The sequence below is a fragment of the Garra rufa genome, chromosome 6 (assembly GCF_049309525.1).
Source record: "Garra rufa chromosome 6, GarRuf1.0, whole genome shotgun sequence".
NCBI classification, from domain to species: Eukaryota; Metazoa; Chordata; class Actinopteri; order Cypriniformes; family Cyprinidae; genus Garra; species Garra rufa.
Window position 1 is genome coordinate 12,422,110 of NC_133366.1, and position 22,616 is coordinate 12,444,725.

A 22,616-nucleotide genomic window follows, 5' to 3' on the forward strand; every position below is an offset into this window, starting at 1 on the left:
GTTAAGATAAAATTAGGACTGCAACCTACATTTATTTTGATGATTGTTATTGTATGAAGTAACTATTATTTGTTTAAATAACGACAATCAGCAAATACCTCATAAGTTATGCATAGTAATGTAGAGCTACATGATTATTTCCCTGTAATATAATGGCATTTATTAATGTCAACTTATGTATGTCTGAAAGAAGTGACGAGATAAACATGTTTATAACAAATAATATGGCAACCCTTAATATATATGTAAAAATATAAATGATATATTCACTTATTTAGATTTTTTTAACCAAACATGATTGCATATTGCAAATTTAATTGTGTTCAAATTTAAAATGTGTTTTACTAAAATATAAAGAGTCACCATTATTTGACAAAAAAGATTAATGATAATGAATGATAGAAATTGCGATATCATTTAAAAGTTTGTGGTCGATACGTTTTTTTTCTAGTATTTTTGAACTGATCCTTATGCTTACTAAAGATGCATTTATTTAATTAAAAATTCAACAAATACAGTGATATTGTGAAATATATTACAATTTAGTAAGTATTTTTCTTTCAATATGTTTTAAAATGTAATTTATTCCTGTGATGCAAAACTTAAAAGAGAAGTTCACTTCCAGACCAAAATTGTACAGATAATGCACTCACCTCCTTGTCATCCAAGATGTTCAAGTCTTTCTTTTTTCAGTCGTAAAGAAATTGTTTTTTGAGGAAAACAATTTCAGGATTTTTCTCCATATAGTGGACTTCTGTGGTGCCGCCGAGTTTGAACTTCCAAAATGCAGTTTCAATGCGGCTTCAAACAATCCCAAATTGTGAATGATCCCAGCTTAGGAAGAAGGGTCTTATCTAGCGAAACAATTGATTATTATTATTTTTTTTAATTATAATTTACATACTTTTTAACCCCAAACGCTTGTGTTGTCTTGCTCTGCCTGAACTCAGTTCAAGCCAGTTAGGGTATGTCAAAAAACTCCCGTCTTTTCATCATTTTCTCCCTCAACTTGAAAAATAATTTCAAAATCATCTTACATTGCTTCATAAGTACTGACCCAGTGTTTGCAAAGTGAACACGCAGAAGATCAAACCCCCTTAACAAAAAGGGAAAACAGTGATGTAGGGTGATTTTGAAGTTGAGGGAGAAAATGAGATGGGAGTTTTTTGACATACCCTAACTGTTTTGAACTGGGGAAAAAAACGAGTTCAGGCAGAGCAAGACGAGACGAGCGTTTGAGGTTAAAAAGTATATAAATTATAAAACAAAAAAATAAAATAACCGATCATTTCGCTAGATAAGACCCTTCTTCCTTGCCTGGGATCGCCCACAACCGCATTTGGAATTGTTTGAAGCCGCATTTAAGCTGCATTTTGGAAGTTCAAACTCGTGGCACCATAGAAGTTTACTATATGGAGAATCCTGAATTGAGAAATCCTGAAATGAGAAATCCTGAAATGTTTTCCTCAAAAAACATAATTTTTTTACGACCAAAGAAAGAAAGGTACATTTTTGTTCTGGAACTGAACTTCTCCTCTAATACTCGGCATCATTACTCCAGTCTTCAGTGTCACGTGATCCTTCAGAAATCATTCTAATATTCTGATTTGCTGCTCAAAAAACATTTCAGATTATTGTTAACAATGAAAACAGTTGTGCTGCTTCATATTTTTGTGGAAACTGTGATACAATTATTTTTCAGATTCTTTGGTGAAAAGAAATTTCAAAAGTAACTTTAAATAGAATTTTTTTTTGTCTTTACACTGCAAAAAATTATTTTCTTACTTAGATTTTTTGTCTTGTTTCCAGCGAAAATACCTACAAATTCCTAAATCAAGAAGGAAATTCTAGACAAGTAAAAAGATTTTCTTGTTTTCAGAAAAAATAAATTAAAATTAGGTGAGTTTTTGCTTGAAACAAGCAAAATAATCTGCCAGTGGGGTAAGCAAAATAATCTAGTTGTCTGCTTGAAATAAGATTATTTTGCTTGTTTTAAGCAAAAACTCACTTAATTTTATCTTAATTTTTTTTGAAAAGCAAGACAATAAATTTAACTTGTCTAGAAAAACCTTCTTGATTTAAGAATTTTTAGATATTTTGGCTGGAAACAAGACAAAAAATCAAAGTAAGAAAAGCATTTTTTGCAGTGTACTGTCACTTTTGATTCAATTTAATACATCCTTGCACAGTAGAAGTATGATTCCAAACTTTTGAACAATGGTGTATTTTAAAATACTTGTTTTGTGAGAGGAAATTACAGACCATATTCTATATGCAAGATACACATGAAAAACAAGCTGATTTAGAGCACTCACTTTATCAGAAATGATTTAGATGAATTAAATAACAATGCTGCCTTTCAGCGTGAGATCACTGACTGTCACTGCTTTCTCACAAACTCTGGTTATAACCAGTGAATATTACCAATGCACAATAAACCTCTTATTTAGAGTGCTTCTACTCCGTGTTGATTATATTGACGGTGACAGTCAGTCATTGAGCTCGTGCTGAACAAAACACTGGCATTTCTTCAGCAGTGTGACCATTTTTCCCACCTAGTATTGAAAAGGGTATGAAATATAAATATTGCTTAAGATATTGTACCAAAGATGTTGCGACAACACTACTGGAGATGTGTAAATGTCAATAAAAATTAATAAAACTATATAGACGTGTTTTTAAAAAGTAGTACAAATGACAAAAACACAACAAAAGTAACATTTTCTTAACTAAAATTTAAATGATAACAGAAAATATAAAAATAAAACTTTCACATTGAGTTTTCTCTCAAACTGGCTTGGTTTCTCTAGCAGGTTGAGGAAGAGGAGGAGGTGGAAGGCCGTGGAAGCTCAGAGGAAGAGGACAGCTCTGATGATGAAAAGAGTTGGGTAGAGGAAGTGAGGGAGCAGCGGCGTCTTATACGGGCGGAGGAGCGTGAGCGCGATTATATCCAGAGTAAAGAGAGAAGGCAACAAGACCGCGAAACCAGCTTACAGACTTTTGATCCAGTCAAGAACCAGCAGCAGGAGCCTCAGAAGCAGAACCAGAGCCAGCCCAGATTCTACCAGATCAAAGCAGGAGAAGAGTTTCGTAGCTTCGGCGATGTTGTCCACAAGCAGAAGATGCAGAAGTAAGCTACTTTTTCTCATAAATCCATTTAAAACCATTCATACAGGGTTTCTGAGGGTTCTAAAGTCTTAATTTACTTTTCTACAAATTAGTCTTAAATTGGAGCAGAAAGTTGTAAAGTTATGGCCTTGAATGATCCATGCACTGCAAAAAAATAAATGCTTATCGCTTTATCGATTTCTAATTCTGATTCCAATAAGATAAAAAAGTTGAGTCAAACATATTTATTCTGTCTTTTGCCTATGGTTTTACCAAAAAATACCACAGAAAAAAATATAAAGACTAATATAAATTTCAAACATTAATGTTAAAGACAACTAATAAAATAGGAACAAACAAATCAATTAGCAACGGCATAAATAAATAAAACCGAACGAATGTCAGGTACAGAAATTTAAATCAAAAGTTTAAAAACACTGCATAGTTTTCTTTTCATAAGTAAAATATCGATTAATTTAATCAAATTAAATTTATAAAAGATATTCAGTCAGTTAATGATTTTCTATTGTTCTTTGATTAACTGTAATGATAGGCGGCACATTAATTAGACGGCTGTCTCTTTAACACCGAACGCAGATCTAAAAATACTGTTACACATGCGTTCGAATACCCAGTTACTGGAAATTTGGAACCGGTTTTAAAATGAAACTGGTTCTCGATACCCAACCCTAGTCAAGATCAATTTACTTGAGATGCAGTTTGCAGATATGAAGTCTTGTTTTCTGGAAAGAAAGTACAAAATTAGGTGAGTTGAAAAGAACAAATATCTTTCAGTGAGGTGTGAAAATGTATAGAGAAAACAATTTTGTTCTTGTATAACTCACCTCATTTTTTTACTTTTTTGTCCAGAAAACAAAAGTGGTTCTGTGAAGAACCTTGAACATCCATGGAACCTTTCAAATGCAGAAAAGGTTCTTTAGGGAACCAAAAAAAGCTTCTTCTATGGCATCACTGCAAAAACACCCTTTTGGAACCTTTATCTGTTTTTTTTTTTTTTTTTTTTTTTTTTTTTTTTATAAATACAGGGCTCGAAATTGCGACCGTTTTGGTCGCATATGCTCCCAAAATTTAATCTGCGCGACCTCAAAATGTATTTGGGAGCATATGTGCGAGTGCTAGAAATTGTTATGGTGCGACTTGGTTTCATTTCTTTACAAAACTTTCGCTAGCCTAACTACTGTACAGACTGCTGTGAGCTGATACAGTGACAGGTTCGCCGTTCTCTCTTTTGATTGTGGACAAAAGGTCTCCACAATCTGCTTTGAAGAAATCTGTATATTTTGTGCTACAGCGTACTTTGTCACAATTCTGGCGCCTCCGTCTCAATATACTGTACAACGCGGCATACATTCACATCAAAATGGTAACTCAGCGGCACTCACGCAGGGGAGTAATTTCCACTGGGGACACGCTTTTCAAAATCCCGTTGGTGACCTCCCACTTTCAAATGGTTTCGTTAAAGTAATCTCTGGTATTGTAGAATGGACGCTCCGCTCCGTCGAGAGTTTCGCGCGATCCTTTAAAATGAAACCAAAAGTAAAACGTGCACGCACATTCAAAAGCAATTTTAATACCCCACGTTTAGAGAGCGACTTCCCAATGCGTGCAAATTAGGCTACATAAAATATCTAGGCTGTTATTAGTATGTGATCTATAATAACTTGTGTAGTGTCTATAGCTCTGTATCATGCTTGAAAAATTTGGTCTCTATTTGCACTTCGAATATTGAAAGAGTAGCCTACTTTGATCATGCCTGCATTTATTGTCTATACACGACGAAAGAAGTGTCGTTTATTTTTTGTTGTTTATACTGTAGATTGTTTAAAAATGCAGCGGTTGCCTCTAATTTAAATGGCTCTACCTATAGTAGAGAAAATAAACGTCTTGTTCATGTACTCATATAAATACTCATATTTACTCATATAAATATATAGAAAAGGCTTTCAGAATTAGCCCATTTGCTTATAAAACATCTGCAATGAGAATTGGCCATGAAGAATCAAGTTTGGCACATTACTAAAAAGAAATGAGGTGCTTCGAAAAGTTAGGAGCACCAAAAAAAATTTAGAAGTTGTGAGCACCAGTGCTACCAAGTAAAAAAGTTAATTTCGAGCCCTGTTTTAACTCGCCTATTATCCTTATTTATTAAAAAGTAATAGAGATCTGTTAGAAGTTGGCATCAGTGGTTCTGTGAAGAACCTTGAACATCCATGGAACCTTTCAAATGCAGAAAAGGTTCTTTAGATATTTAAAATGTTCTTTAAATGGTTCTTTTAGGAACTGTTGACTGGTTCTTTGGGGAACCAAAAATGGTTCTTCTACGGCATCACTGCAAAAACACCTTTTTGGAAACTTTATCTGTTCGTTTTTTTTGTTTTTTTTTACAAATTTGGTACTTTTTTTTGTCCATAAAACAACTTTTTTGTTTTATTTTAATTTCATTATGATACATTTCTCATAAAACAAGACTTAAATCAAGTTAATGTATCTTTAAGAATCTTTATTCATTTGCACTGGAAAACACACAAAGTTACTGTTATTTCCATATTCTGGTGATTAGGAATAGGCATTTAAGCCTTAAGCTGTTTTGTTTTATTTTTATTTTTTGTAATATTTATTAAAAAGATATATATATATATATATATATATATATAAATATATAAATATATAAATAGAGATCTGTTAGAAGTTGTATTTTCAAACTGTTGGTAATACAACTCATTGTGCACTATTAAAAATAAAGGCTCTTTATTGGCATCAGTGGTTCTGTGAAGAACCTTGAACATCCATGGAACCTTTCGAATGCAGAAAAGGTTCTTTATAATCGAAAAAGGTTCTTTAGATTTTTACAATGTTCTTAAAATGGTTCTTTTAGCAACTGTTCACTAAAAGGTTCTTTGGGAAACCAAAAATGGTAGTTCTATGGCATTACTGCAAAAACACCCTTTTGGAGCCTTTATTTTTAAGGGTTTGTGCCAAGATATGTACATATAGACAACATATAAATGTTCAATTTAAATTATTCCTTACATTTTATTTACTTGGTCTTAAAAAGCTCTTAAAGCCTTAAGTTTACCATCATGAAACCTACAGAAACCCTGTTATAGCATCAAGTATACTTTGGGCTTAAATCCTGAAATATACTTCACTTTATTCTCAGTGTAGTCTAATGCACAGACTCTTTTTTTTTTGTCTGCGTGCAAGTGATTGATTGCTCAGATAGCAGGATCCATCTGTACTCGCTGTCAGTAGAGTATGCTTTGAAGACTTGTGTGTGGAGCTGCATTATACAGATTTATAAAACTATCAGTGCTGTGCTACTAAAATGATTAGGTATCTTGCTAAAAGTAAGTTTCTAGTTAGTGTGATTACCTTTAAACCCACTGAACCTATAATTCCTGTTTGTGTGGATCCCTGTTGAAATAACTGGATTTTGCAGTTGAAAATTTGATGAATGATAAGTTAAGTGACCTTAACTTAACTCTATCAACTGTTAAATGAAGACAATGTCTTAATGTGTTCATTACGATCATGTGACAAAGTTGTGAAAATGTTATTATAATTAATGATTTTTGCAGCTTAGATTAGTTCAATTCACTTTTTAATGACATGACATGAACTCCTTAACATTTTCGTAACCACTGTAATGAAACCATTAGAACAGCTATACCTACCGGCACTTTCTGTAAGTCGTGTCCTAACCTTGTTTAACACCCAGTGGATGGTTTATTGACAGGTGACACATGTTGACTCTGGGTTGACTCGCATATAAATGAAAGTGCCAAAAATAGCAAGCATGTCTTCCTGAACATCCTAATGGGTTTTTAAAGTTAATCATTTGTGACCCTGGACCACAAAACCAGTCATAAGGTAAAATTTTACAAAACTGAGATGTATACAACATATGAAAGCTCAATAAATAAGCTTTCTATTGATGTATGGTTTGTTAGGATAGGACAATATTTGGCCGAGATACATTTATTTGAAAATTAGGAATCTGAGGGTGCAAAAAATCAAAATACTGAGAAAATCACCTTTAAAGTTGTCCAAATTAGGTTCTTAACAATGCATATTACTAATCAAAAATGACATTTTGATATATTTACAGTAGCAATTTTTCAAAAAAATCTTCATAGACATGATCTTTACTTAATTTCCTAATGATTTTTGGCATAAAAGAAAAATCAAAAATGTTGACCCATACAATGTATTTTTGGCTATTGCTACAAATATACCCCAGCGAACTTAAGACTGGTTTTGTGGTCCAGGGTCACATTTATACTTAACCTAGCAGGGATTTGCAATGTTAAAGTCAACATAAAATCAAAGTTGACTCTATTTTACATTATTAATACATGGTACAATGCACATTATTATAAAGAAAAAAACATTAGTTAATTATAATGTAATAACCTTTCCAAATGACAATTTTTTTCTTTTGTAGAGAATGCGAGTCTCAAATATAATCATCAGGCTTTTGATTTGTGACCCTGGACCACAAAACCAGTCATAAGGATCTATTTTTTTAACTCCTCTGAAAGCTTTCCATTTATGTATGACTTGTTAGGATAGGACAATATTTGGCCGAGATACAACTATTTGAAAATCTGGAATCTGAGGGTGCAAAAAACGCCTTTAAAGTTGTCCAAATGAAATTTTTAGCAATGCATATCACTCATTAAAAATTAAGTTTCAATACATTTACGGTAGGAAATTTACCAGAGATCTTCATGGAACATGCTCTTTACTTAATATCCTACAGATTTTTGCCATAAAAGAAAAATCGTTAGTTTTGACCCATACAGTGTATTTTTGGCTGTAGCTACAAATATAACCATGCTGCTTAAGACTGGTTTTGTGGTCCAGGGTCACATTTGTTCACCTTTCAATCGTCATTGTATTGCATTGCACTATATGTTTTGATCATTTGACTACACTACTGATGTTTATATCCACTATAGTTTTATAAAAATCTCATTGATTTACATCTTATTTCTTGGTCATGTAAATATCAGCATATAGAACAATTAGACCTAGACCTGAGCTATTTTCCCATCGTATTCTAACTATATCATATTATATGAGCTGTAATGTTAGATATAGTACATTGAGTGTTGATTGTGGTGTTTGAGTCATTTTTAAGTCTTTTGCTCAATGTATATTTAAACTTGACCGTAACACTGTTTGACCTCTCATAGGACATCTCTGGAGGTGCGACTCCAACAGGAAGAGCGCTCGGGGATGTTGAACCTCAGTGACACAACAGTTGGAAGCAAGCAGCTCAGTTTCACTCTCAAGAAGGTAAGCATGATTTTTTTTAAGACTGAGGCTTTTTTTCCACTCATTTGAACTCGACTGATGTTTTATCTGCTGAATAGGTGTTCATTTGTTCTTGCAGCTGGTCATATGATAATGAGCATGCAGTTGTGATGTTGTAAACACATATAGACAGACAGACAGACAGATTGAATGGTTTAATGAAGGTTATTGCGTGGTAAAATTGGGTCAGACTCATTCCCATCTCACATTTCCGCTGACTCACAGCAAAGACTGAAGAATGGCTTCTGTGTGCCCTGAATTCTCACCGTTGTTTTCTGTCCTTTGACCACTTCACGCCCATCTAATTCCCATACTCCTCCTGTCTGCCGTAGACGTCATTCAGAGAAATCGTTTAGCTGCTTTGTTGAATTGTTCCTGAAAATATTTTAGTAAGTGTAGAGTTTGAGTAGTCCGTATGACTCATGTGCTGTAATCCAAGTCTTCTGAAGTCATTAATGGCTTATGTAATTGGTCAGTGATGATCTACCTGTTATACTGTAGTTCCCAAGGAAGCATGACACAATTAATGTCCAAACATTGAGGTCAGTACTTTTTTTTTTTTTTTTTTTTAAAGACATTAATGCTTTTATTAGGAAGGATGCATTAATATAGATTTGTTTGGACTTTAGTTTAGGCAGTAGTTGTTTTTCTATCCATTTTAGTTAGGTTGGCCTCATTAAACCTAAATAGATTAATTACACTATACAACCGACCAAACTAGAACAGACTGAAAATACACTCATAGACAGCAGCATTATTTCCAAAACTGTATTTCACTATAAATAATGGGATCTTTTTTGAACTGGTTGGTTTCCATGAACCTAAACAAACCAATGAATGCTTTAAGTAAGTGGATGAATCACTAAAATGAATCATGCTTCCCAGTACTTCTTGACAGAGAGAACGAACGCATTAAGTTACAGCTGAGTGAGTTGTTACGCTACACCGATCTTTTCAGAAAAGGTGTCCTGTTAGTGGAAAGCGACACTATTTTTGAAACAGATGAGCTTTTGTTGTGCTGAGTGTACCGTGTCGCCGCTTTTAGTTAGTCACGCCACCCAATGCTGCTACAAAACCGTTTGCAACATATTCTAAAAATACACCTTTGACAAGTTGTGGACTATTTTTGTCTTTTTTGTGCTTTCATCAGTCGGAGAAGCAGCGATTTCAACAAAAGGCTGAACGTGACCATCATGAGGAGAGAAGGAAAATCAGACGGTCGGCTGGACACTTATATTCTCACAGGGGAGGAAGAGGCGGAGGAGGAGGAAGAGGCGGAGGAAGAGGAGGAGGAGGAGGAAGAGGTGGAGGAAGAGGAGGAGGAGGAGGAAGAGGTGGCGGAAGAGGAAGAGGAAGGAGACCATATTAAACTTAGGACTGGTCGTGCTCATGGATGATGACATGTAGGACTTTCAATGCAGCCCGCAAATGTGTCTGATCACAGACATCTGCAGGAATTACTGTTGTGTTCAAGAGACTGTTGCAACAGTTCCATTGCAGATGCTCTCAGTGATTCACATTAACAGACTGTGTATCTGTATGTGTGTGGATGTGTGTGTGTGTGTGTGTGTGTGTGTGTGTGTGTGTGTGCGTGCGTGTCAGACCTCCCTTTTTCCACAACATCTCTCAGAACAGTCTAAACAGGACCTTGTGTTTTGTGAAGAACCATAAAACATTTTTATCAACATCTGCTCTTTCCTGTTCTGATTTACACACACAACGATCGATTCACTTTTAGTGCTGATCATTTTTAAAATGCCTTTGATGCCATGATTTGAAACTGCTAAAAAGCAATACTTAGAGTCTTACCAAACTCAAACATGGCCATGCACTGCAAAAAATGCTATTCTTATCTAGATTTTTTGTCTTGTTTCCAGACAAAATATCTAAAAATTCTTAAATCAAGAAGGATTTTATAAGTAAATATATATATATATATATATATAATTTTTTTTTTTTTTTTTTTTTTTTTTATAGTTTTTGCTTAGAACAAGCAAAACAGTCTGCCAATGGGTTAAGCAAAAAAATATTATTTTAAACCCGAAAACAAGATTTTTATTTTTCTTACCCCATTGGCAGATTATTTTGCTTGTTTCAAGCAAAAACGTACTTAATTTTGACTTGTTTTTTGTTTTTTTTACAAGAAAATAATTTTTACTTGTCTAGAAAATCCTTCTTGATTTAACAATATTTAGATTTTTTGTCTTGTTTCCAGCCAAAATATCTAAGTAAGAACAGCATTTTTTGCAGTGTGTCCCATTTAACAGTGGGACACTCCTCTTCAGAATTCTGAAGTTTCAATCTGACCTGTTTCTACAGGTAAACAAAATCAAGCATGTACCATACAGTCTGCATTTACAAATATATGTGCAAAAAGTGTCATTCTGAAGAGCTCAGGGATGCTGAAACCATTTTGTGAAATTTCACTCCTGCCAGATATTCCACAGTTGGTGATACTGTTAGAAAGTGAAAGTGTTTAGGAAGAGCAGAAAATCAACACAAAACACAGTGCAATGGGAGCTACAGTGCCTTGCAAAAGGTATTTTCACGTTTTGTTTGTTACTTTTTTTTTCCCACATGAATCTACACTCCATACACCATAAAGGCTAAAGCAAAAAACTGGTGTTTAACATTTTTGCAAATTTACTAAAAGTAAAAAACTTAAATGATTCCATTGCGTAAGTATTCATATCCATATCTGGGACAGTTAACATTTAGCTCAGAGGCATTCATATTGCTTGTAGATGTTTCTACACTGAGTGAAGTTAACCTGTGGCAAATTCAATTGAATAGGTATAATTTGGAAAGGCACACGTCTTAATAAAAAGTGTAACCAAAAACCAAGCCTTGAGGGGGAAAAAAAGCCTGTAGAGCTCAGAGACAGGATTGCATCAAGCCACACATCTGGAGAAGCGTTCAGAGAAAATTCTGCTGCATTGAAGGTTCACAGAAGCATGTAGTCTCCATTACTCTTAATGGAAGAAATTTAAAACAACCAGGACTCTTCTTAGAGCTGGACTCCTGGCCAAACTGAGCAATTGATGGAGAAGGACCTTGGTTAGAGTGGTGACCACGAACCTGATGGTCACTCTAGTTGAGCTCCATGGTTATAAATGCAGATGGGAGAAACACTGCAACACGCTAACAATCTAGGCTTTATGGTGGAGTGGCAAGACTCAATCCTCTGACTTGGAACTTTGGATTTGCCCCAAAAAAAAAAAAAGCAGGCTGTGAGTCTGATGAACCTCAATTCCAAGCATCATGTTGGAAGGAAACCAGGCACTGCTCATTTCCTGCAGATTACCATCCCAAAAGTTAAATGTGTTGGTAGCAGCCTCATGCTGTGGGCTGTTTTTCAGCGGCAGGGACTTAGAGTAAAAAAAAAAAAAAAACAGTGCACCAAAATATTGAGATAATAATGCAAACCCACAAGCATTCAGAACCTCAGACTGGGACAACAGGGAAATGACCCTAAGCACACAGCAAGAGTGGTTTATAGACAACTCTGTGTATGTCCTTGAGTGGCCCAGCCACAGTCAATTAAACATGTCTGCCAGATGTCATCCAAGCTGACAAAGCTCAAGAGGTGAAGAGGTGAGTCGAAGAATAGCAGATAATTGTCAAGTGCTGATGAGCAAAGCTTGTATCGTACCCAAAAAGACTTGAGGCTGTAAAGGTGCTTCAGCTAAGTACTAAGTTAAGGGTATGAATACTTATGCAATGTACTTATTTGTAATAAATTTATGAAGTTGTAGCAATTCTGTTTTTTCTTTGTCATTATGGTGGTAAAAAGGTCATTTAAAACTGTTTGACATAAGGCAGCAACATAAAACGTGAACGAAAATCGCACTGTACATGGAATTGGTTTCCATGAGCGAGCAGCTGCATGCAAAAAAAGAAGCCTCACATCAGCAAATACAATGGCAAGTTTGGAATGGATGGAACAGTGTAGACTAGAGCACACCATCCCTGGACTCTGGAGCAGTGGAAACCTGTTCCGTGAAGTAATGAATCACGCTTCTCTGTTTGGCGGTCTGATGGAGGAGGGTTCGGTGGATCCAGGAGAATGTTGCCTGTCTGACCGCACTGTGCCAACTGTACATTTTGGTGGAGGCGGGATAATTATATGAGGCTTATTTTCAGGGGATGGGCTAGGAAGATCTTTGACATTTTGGACAATGCTGTTTTAACTTTGTGTGAACAGTTCCATTCTCGGCCCAAAGCATGTTCTGTAAAGGCATGGTTGGATGAATTTAGTGTGGAAACACTTGACCAGCCCACACAGAGCCCTGACCTCACAAATGATCTACTGGATGAATGTGCAATGACAGAAACACTTTGAAAGCCTGTCCAAAAGAGTTGAAGCTGTTAGAGCTGCAGACCATGAATTCATATTATTGTTTTTACTTAGAAACATGCAACTTTTCCAAACAGATACGCTCCATTCTCCTGATCATTACATAAACTTGCATCCTCAGTCAGCTGTGTTTGTCCATCACTGAGCCTTTTTAGTTTGTTTGAATTTAGGCAATTAAAACTCACAAGTTTCTCTAGCCTTTCAAATAGCATCTGCTTTAATGGAATATGACACCAGCTGCTGATATTTGAATATTGAGAGTAAAATTGAGAAGTGAAAGCACAAGATCGACCGTCTGTTGTGAGATTTGCTGTTAGTCACTTCCTGCTGCCCTCAGTGTCATATATCTTTTAACTTCTGATAAATCATGGTATCAGATCACTACAACATCTCACATTTATAACGATGGGTTTTTTTCATCTGCGGGGCAGGATTATTATAGTTAACTAAAACTAAAAATGCCCTTATTTGAAATAAAATTTAACTGAACATTTCTGTGTGTTTGAACCATTTCCAACAATGACTGTATGATTTTGAGATCCATCTTTTCACACTGAGGACAACTGAGGGACTCATACGCAACTATTACAGAAGGTTTAAATGCTCACTGATGCTTCAGAAGGAAACAATGCATCAAGAGATGGGGTGAATTTAATATTTTTTTCTTCTCGGAAACATGTAAGTATCTTCTGTAGTATTTTAAGCACAGTACTAAATGAAAAAAATATAAAATAAAAAAATGAACACATCTTCATTCTGTTCAAAAGTTTTCACCCCCAGCTCTTAATGCATCGTTTTTCCTTCTGAAGCATCAGTGAGTGTTTGAACCTTCTGTAATAGTTGCATATGAGTCCTTCAGTTGTCCTCAGTGTGAAAAGATGCATCTCAATATCATACAGTCATTGTTGGAGAGGGTTCAAATACACAACAATGCTGAAAAACCAAAGAGTTTGTGGGACCTGAAGGACTCATGAACAACTATCACTCAAAAAAAAAAAAAAAAAAAAAAACACAGCTGTGGATCATTCATGTAACAACATAGTATTAAGAATCAAGTGCATGTAAACTTTTGAACAGGGTCATTTTTATATATAATATATATACAGCATATATCACATCAATATATAGTATATATACAAAATAACTCAAATGTTAATTAAAATATAAAAATTTTAAAATTATGTAATAATAATAAAAAAAACGAATGGTATGCTGTGGCGTACCTAGAGGGACAGGCATGACAATTACCTTGTTTACTTAAAAACAACTTGTAAATTAGGATAAATGTTACCTGAAAATCAAAAAAGATATTTAAAAAATTACAATTATTTTATTTCAGAATTTTAGTTTTAGATTTATATTTCAATCTAGTTTAACTTGAGGTACTTAAACCAAATCTAAAATCATTTTTAAAAATTATAATAATGAAAAAATACACAATTAAATGACAAAAATTTTAATGATTGAAAAGACGAAATTTAAATATCAATGAAAAATCACTTATACTAAATCAACATTGTTTCAGATCATGTTTGCCTCATCAGTTCCTTAAAAACAAACCACATGAGGTTTTAATTGGTTTTAGGTCTTAAATCCTGCAAGGCAATATAAGAAGAGATTTAGAAATGTGCTGTTTCTACTTTCCCCATGGAAAATGCTTCAGCATGTCTGTTTTAAGAGGAGTATGACATCACCAGTGCACAAACCACATGCTTACAGCAGCTAAAACATTCTCGGACAGAAAAAAGTGTTGGCATCGTGTGTTTTAATTAGTTTAAGCAGTCAGGTATGTAGAATCATACTATATTCTAAATATAACCACAACATCATTTTGCCACCACAAACAGCCTTGAGTGTCTTTTATAAAATGATTAGAATATTTTAAGAACAAGTTTCTACAAAACATTAACTAAATAATAAATTAAAAAGATCCAGTTGTGACATATCAACTGAAGTCACTAATTAGTCTGCAAGGTTGCTGTGCAATTAGACGCACAGATGATGAGTAGCTGTTTTGTTGACCTCACCAAGTGCTGAGAACAAGTATATAGGCTTAAATGTTGTAATTATGGCGTATTTCTCATTTATTGGCCGGGACAGAGCACTTTACAGCTGGAGCTCTTCCATAAGAAGATGCTTTTACAGTGTCACTGTGTTTGTGATCGAAGAACATAAAGGAGGATAGCAGGCTGTTAAGCAATCATTTCAGGTATTGTGCTGCCAAAACATGCTTTTATGATAATCAATACTTTGTATAGCTTAGAAGCTTTTATAAGAGCTAATGCAATGACACAATGACATTGAGGCGCTGATTTTCCTGTCTTATAAAGAAGTGCAAAAAAAATAAATAAATACACAGACATTTAAAATGCACCAATATTTTGTACTAATAATATTCAAAATATCAAACCAAGAAAAACATTTATTGTAAGAGAAGCACAAGAACATTTTCCAAGCAACATTTCACACAACAGTTTAAGTCAGAAACAAGGCAGTGTGTATTGTGTGGCATTTAATTTGTGATGCATTAGCTGATGTTTTTTCATGGGAACAGATTTGGAGAAATGTCACATTTCATCACTTGCTCACCAGTGGATCCTCTGCAGTGAATGGGTGCCGTCAGAATTAGAGTCTAAACAGCTGATAAAAACATTACAATAATCCACATGATTCCAGTCTATCAAATAATGTCTTGTGAAATACAAGTCCATAATCTATAATACCACTTCCTCCAGTGAAAAAGTCAATTTCCTGTTGTCCTCTCACATCAAAATCCATCCACATATTGGTTTACAACTGTTTTGAACTGTTTTCACTTGTAAACAGCATTTGATATATATTTCACTCCTGATTCAGACAAGACAACTTTTTTTACTGGAGAAACCAATATTATGCATTATGGATTTATATTTTAGCCAAAAGCAATGATTTGACGTTAAAATGCCTTGATGGATTCTCGACAATCTATGTCCCATTTTTACAGTCATTAAAGGAATAGTTCCCAAAAATGAAAATTGGATGTTTATCTGCTTATCCCCAGGGCATCCAAGATGTAGGTGACTTTGTTTCTTCAGTAGAACACAAACAAACTCAAACCGTTGCAGTCTGTCAGTCATGTAATGGCAGTCAATGGGACCCAAATCTTTGAGAATAAAAAAAAAACATACACAGACAAAACCAAATTAAACCTTGTGGCTTGTGACGATGCATTGATACATTTTAATTTTTGGGTGAACTATCCCTTTAATTGTCTTTTTCAAGATAAGTAATATCTTAAAACACACAAGGTGGTATTATTGATGTATTTAATGTCATAGATTAGGCTTTTAATCAAAAATACATTCAATAAACCAATTGATTCAGGACGACGGATACAATTTGTGGTGCTAAAATGCTGTTTCTGGGTTTTGGCCTATAAAGATATATCATAACTGCAGCACTCTATAGGTTAGCTACTTTTCTTCACAGTGCAATAGAAAAATCTAAATGTCTATCGCTGCAAAAATGCTTTTCTTACATAGATTGTTTGTCTTGTTTGTCCAAAGCTTAGCATAGATCATTGAATCCTATTAGACCAATAGCATCGCGTTCAAAAATGACCAACGAGTTTTGCTGCGCCTGCTTCAGCTATATTACGGCAGCAAACTTCATTGACTATTACTCCGGAATGGAAGTGTAGTTCCTAAACTTATCGGCCTAGAAAATCGCAGCTTTACATTTTCTGCCAGTATTAGTACAGGATATAACTACAGAAGAGTCAAGTTTTAAATAGGACAAAATATTGAAACTTGTTGGTCATTTTTGAACGCGATGCTACTGGTCTAATAGGATTCAATGATCTATGCTAAGCTATGCTAAAAGCGATATCGCCAGAACAGGAGAACGGCTGGATGGATTTCAAAACGGTAAAACTCAACTTATTAACTCAGGGGGAGTTGGAGAATGAGCCTATTTCCAAAAAAAGTGGAGTGTTCCTTTAACTTTAAGATTTTAGATTTTTCTAAAAAAAAAAAAAGGTCCAAATTGCAGTTTCAATCCAGCTTCAAAGAACTCCAGCCAATAGAATAGGGGTCTTATTTAGTGAAATGTCATTTTCTTAAAAAAATAAAAATGTGTATTATTTTTAACTACTATGTGTGAGGTCAAGCTAGTGCAAGACCAGCATTTGTGGTTAAAAAGTTTACACGTTTTTTTTTTCTTAGAAAATGACGCATTGTTTCACTGGATAAGATCCTTATTCCTTGACTTTTTGGACCTTCAACTCATTCACCACCATGAAGTCCACTATATGGAGAAAAATCCTGGAATGTTTTCCTCAAAAACCTTAATCTGTTTTCAACTGAAGAAAGAAAGACATCTAGGATGACATGGGGGTGAGTAAATTATTAAGAAATTTTCATTGTGTAAGTGAACTAATCCTTTAAGGTAGTGTAAAAAGCACTATATAAATAACAGTGACTTGACATAACAAAATGTGGAAAAAGGTAGGTGTCCAGATAAAGTCCAAAATGAATGTTTCACTTAAATGTTTTACTTGTGTCCAGTGGATAGGTGATGGAAGAAGAGAAAAGATTTGGTTGGTTTCACACAGCCAGACAAAAGAGGGTGTGTTTATTCAGAGTAATCCCCCCTCACTGATCCAGGTCAAAAAGCCGCCCCTCTACACGTCACTGTCTGAGCCCGGGACAGTCTGAGAGCCACCCTGGGATTTACAAACTGAATGCTGGAGAGCCTAAACAGGGAAGTTGGGAATTTCTGGGAAAAGGAGGTGCGCTTTTTTCCACTTCATCGCACTTTTCAACTCATATTTGTTGTATAGTTTATGTGCAGACAGAACAAATGATGCTGAACACTAGCACTTATTAAAGTCAACATGAAATCAAAGCACACTGTAGTTACTTCCTCAATGCATGCTCCTGATCTTATCCAAAAAAAAAGTCTTTGTAAAAAGTATTTGTAATCTTTTATCAAAGCTCATAACCTTTCTAGACCTGAACTATCTAGTTTCTACTGAAACTTGTATGCTGTGTATTTACATATACAGCTGAAGACAAAAAGTTTACATATACCTTGCAGAATATGCTAAACGTTCATTATTTAACAAAATGCATGTTGTTATTTATTTAGTACTGACCCGAATAAGATATTTCACATAAAATATTTTACATACAGTCCACAGGAGACTTTAATAACTTCAAGTAATAATAAGTAAGTTGTTGTTATAAATCAAACTGTCTGTTGTTCTTCAGAATAATCCTTCATGTCCCGCAAATTCTTTGGTTTTTCAGCTTTTTTGTGTATTTTTTTACCCTTTCCAACAATGACTGTATGATTTTGAGATCCATCTTTTCACACTGAGGATGACTGAGGGACTCTTATGCAACTATTACAGAAGGTTTAAAGGCTCACTGATGCTTCAGAAGGAAAACAATACATTAAGAGGTTGAAAACTTTTGAACAGAATGAAAATGTTCAAATCTTTCTTATTTTGCCTAAATTTCATTTTTTTTTTCATTTAGTACTGCCCTTCAGAAGCTGCTTACATGTTCCCCAGAAGACAAAATAATTTAAATTTACCCTGATTTTCAGATTCAAAAAGCATTGTGCATCGTTTCCTTCTGAAGCATCAGTAAGCAACTTTTGACTTCAACTGTTTTTGTAATCACACATTTGTAATAAAGTTGTAATTTAGTATATTGAATAACAAGTTCAAATTCTAATCATGTGCTTTGGTATGTCAACACAACAAAACAATACACTTGACTTAAAATGTACTTTGAGTCACTTAAGTGGCCTTTTTTTTATTAATAAACTCTTAAAAATAAAGGTTCTTTATTGGGATCAGTGGTGAAGAACCTTAAACATCCATGGAAAATTTCAAATACGTAAAAGGTTCTTTACAGTCGAAAAAAAGGTACTTTAGATTTTTAAAATGTTTCAAAATGGATCTTTTAGGAACTGTAGACTGAAAGGCTCTTTGTGGAAGCAAAAACGGTACTTCTATGGCATCACTGAAAAAACTCTTTTGAACTCTTTATTTTTAAGAGTGTATTACATTATGTCTTTTTAAAAATATGCTACACTCATAAAAATAAAGGTGCTTCTCGATGCCATAGAAGAACCTTTTTTGTCTGAATGGTTCCATAAACAACCTTTAACATCTGTTTCACAAAAGGTTCTTTGTGGCAAAAGAAGGTTCTTCAGATTTTAAAAAGGTAACAAAGAGATGGCTCTTAAAAGAACCTTTGACTGAATGGTTCTTTGTGGAACCAAAAACGGTTCTTCTATGGCATCGCTGAAAAAACACCCTTTTGAAACCTTTATTTTTAAGAGTGTATTACATTATCTCTTTTTAAAAATATACTACACTCTTAAAAATAAAGGTACTTCACAATGCCATAGAAGAACCTTTTTTGTCTAAATGGTTCCATAAAGAACGTTTAACATCTGAAGAACCTTTCTGTCACAAAAGGAGGTTCTTCAGATTATAAAAAGGTAAGAAAAAGATGGTTCTTTAAAAAACCTTTGACTGACTGGTTCTTTGTGGAACCAAAAATGGTTCTTCTATGGCATCACTGTGAAAAGCTTTTTAAAGCACCTTTATTTTTAAGAGTGTGTATCTTTGAAGTACGCTACATGTGCACATTTAGTACAGTTAAGCACACTTCTTTTTAACAAGGGCATCTCTGGCAGCGCTTTGCCGTTCTCTATAAATGTCTGCTCATGTGTGTAAAAAAGTTGTTCCTTTGCCTTCTCTCCTTTGCACTCCGTCTGGCCTCATTTATCCTGGTTTGATCCTGCTCTCATTTGCGCTTTCCTTCTGATCTCCCTCTTTTGTCTCCCTGGTTTTCTGCGGGAGGAACTGAAGAGAGAAATGTGCTGACTCCAGCGCCACGGACGCAGAGAGATCTCACCACGCTGGGTCTTGGCACTCGTCCTGTCTGTCTGTCTCGTACGAAGGCACCTGACGGCCGTCACAATCTCAACAGATCGTAAATGACATTTATTGAGATCAACGCCAGCTCTTTGTTCCAAAAGTCTAAAATAAATGGCCTATACTTTGCGGTCAGCTTTCACCTGCTAAAGCCATAGCCTAGAGAGATCAAAAGCAGGGCAATATGTAATCTAATGCATTTTGTCTAGAACTGGGGCTTAAATACGACCGCAGAAGATTGTGGTCACAAACCTCTTGAGACATGATGTAACAGAGAGAAAAGCCATGCAAATCCATCCACTTCTTTTCTCTTAAACTTAACAGGGCTGATTGTTAAAGTCATTACGCTTTTAACTCATTAAACAAGTTGCCAAAACAGAGCAGGCTAGTCATCAAAGGTGGAATTATGCTGGAATAGCCAAGATAGTGGTTTATTTGTTAAATTATCCGCTTCTGCGTCTTAAATGAAAAGATAAACAGTAGACGTTTTTCAATCGCTTCTATAAACATCAACTACCAGAGCTCCAGAAGAGCAAATGTAATAGAGTTTTTAAAGCAAAATCTCAGCATTCACCCTCGTCAAATCAAATAGGCTGGATTTTGATGTTAAAAATGACTGTCATTCGCAATTACCGTTTTTAGTTTTTGTTCAGTGCATCAATCTTTTGACCATTCAGTCAAAGGTTCTTTAAAGAACCATCTCTTTTTCAATTTGGAAGAACCTTCTTTCGCCACAAAGAACCTTTTGTGAAACAGAAAGGTTCTTTAGATGTTTAACGTTCTTTATGGAACAATTTAGACAAAGAAGGGTCTTCTACGGCATCGTGAGGCACCTTTATTTTTAAGAGTGTAGTGTAAACTATATTTGAGGGCCAGAAGTTTTGCTTTTTGTTTGAGTTTTTAATAACTAACTTCAGCCAAATTTCAGTATTCACCCTTGCCAAATCAAAAAGGCTGGATTTTGATGTTATTCGCAATTACCTTATTTTTTATTCAGTGGTGGAAACAGCTTTCATACATTTCCCCACAAACAAATTTAAATACCATAAAACCCCTATATAACCTATGGAAAGTCGGTATGGAAAAAATCATAATAAATGGATACTTTACCCTAAAACAAAAATGTTGTAATCATTTACTCACCCTCATGTTATTCCAAACCTGTAAGAGTTTCTTTCTTCTGTTGAACACAAAAGGAGATATTTTGAAGAATGTCAGTAACCAAAGAATTACCGGTAGACATTAACTTCCATAGTGTTTTTTTTTTTTTTTTTTCAAATTTATTTGAGCAATTATTTACCCTCATTACTCTTTTTTTTAAAGAGCTATCCTTTTGACATGGTACAATTGAACATAAATAAACAATAAACTTAATATAGTGCATATCTGTCAGAGACACATTAATGAAACAGGTAAGGTTTCTGTTTGATTTGATTTAAACAATCTTAATTTCGAAATGCATTTCGAAAAAGGTTGGATTTTGATGTTAAAAATGACTGTGTCATTCATTTTAATACGCAAGTAGGCCTAGTACAAACACAAGTATTTGCTCGCTCCATAAAGGACATTTTAGGGCAACTTATCAACTTCAAGTGAAAAACAATGTCCTCCTTCGCACGTCCTGACAGGACCTTGAAATGTTTTACAGAAAGACGCCTCACATTCCCACAGACAACGGAAGCACCAAATACAGCAAGACAGAAGTGAGGAAGAAAAGAAAGAAGGATGTGTGATGTCAGCAGAGGTCTAAACAATCTGAAACCAGTGAGAAGCAGTTTGTGCTTGTTTCCTAAACAACATCTAGATTCCCTCTACACTCTTAAAAATAAAGGTGCTTTAAGCGATGCCATAGAGAAACCGTTTTTGGTTCCACAAAGATCCATTCAGTCAAAGAGCCATCTCTTTTGTTCCTTTTTAAATTCGGAAGAACCTTCTTTTGCCACAAAGATCCTTTTGTGAAACAGATGTTTAAGGTTCTTTATGGAACCATTTAGACAAAAAAAGTTCTTCTATGGCATCATGAAGCATCTTTATTTTCAAGAGTGTAGTCTAAACTATATAAGTAGTGGGTACGGGCCAGAAGTTTTGCTTTTGTTTGAGGGATAGGTACAAATCAGAATTATGATCATTGAGTGAATAATGACTCATATCTGTCTGTAAGGTGATACTAAACAACTTACGTCATACAGCATGTTTGCACGCATCCATGAACACCAATTGCATAATCGTGTGATGTTGCTGCCAATGAAGTTTCCTCTTGAGAAACGTAGATGTTTCATGAGAAATACGGAACGCATATGCTGCACTCATAGTCCCTCCCATGTGCTGGAAAGATAAAACTGAATGCACAGCAACCCTTTGATATCTAGTTCCCTGTAATTTTCAAGCACTCAAGTGAAATTTGTGACCTGTGGTTGTATTCCGTTCCAACGTATAATCACTGGTTCATCTAGAAAGAATTTTCAAATCAAGAACCATCGCAATGCATACTTCTGATTTCTGAATTCTTTTTAGGATTAAAGAATTAAAGCGGGCTTTTATCTAGTGAAAAGAATCTTATAAGCTGTTTATACCATTCCCATAGCTTTAGAATTTTAGTATCATATTCTTCTAAGTGTGTCATGATCAAATGCTGCCTACCTGGAAACTCGCTCATGCGTGAGTACCTTCAGCTCAACTACAGCAATGCAAAGGTCATGTTTCAATTTCCAGGGAATGCACTTGAAGTGTAAAGTTTGAAAAATATACCATAAGTCCCTTTGGAAAAAATGTGTCTGCCAGATGAATCATGTAAATGTTTTAGCTAACAGTGCATGCTTAATAAAGAGTGAGCATGCTCTGAATGCACTTTACACATTGTTTACATTTGCGTAATAT

The 22,616-nt window shown here is 34.8% G+C and overlaps 1 protein-coding gene across 1 annotated transcript in view; it reads left to right on the forward strand.

Annotated features, from left to right (window-relative positions):
* The window catches only part of nol10 (nucleolar protein 10), a 57,300-nt gene extending 47,165 nt beyond the window's left edge, over nt 1–10,135 (forward strand). Inside the window, exons 14-16 of the mRNA XM_073842564.1 lie at nt 2,814–3,130; nt 8,328–8,430; nt 9,599–10,135. Coding sequence (XP_073698665.1) covers nt 2,814–3,130; nt 8,328–8,430; nt 9,599–9,817 — 639 coding nt within the window. The 3' untranslated portion in view covers nt 9,818–10,135. The remainder of the gene's footprint in view (nt 1–2,813; nt 3,131–8,327; nt 8,431–9,598) is intronic.
* The last annotated feature ends 12,481 nt before the right edge of the window (nt 10,136–22,616 follow it).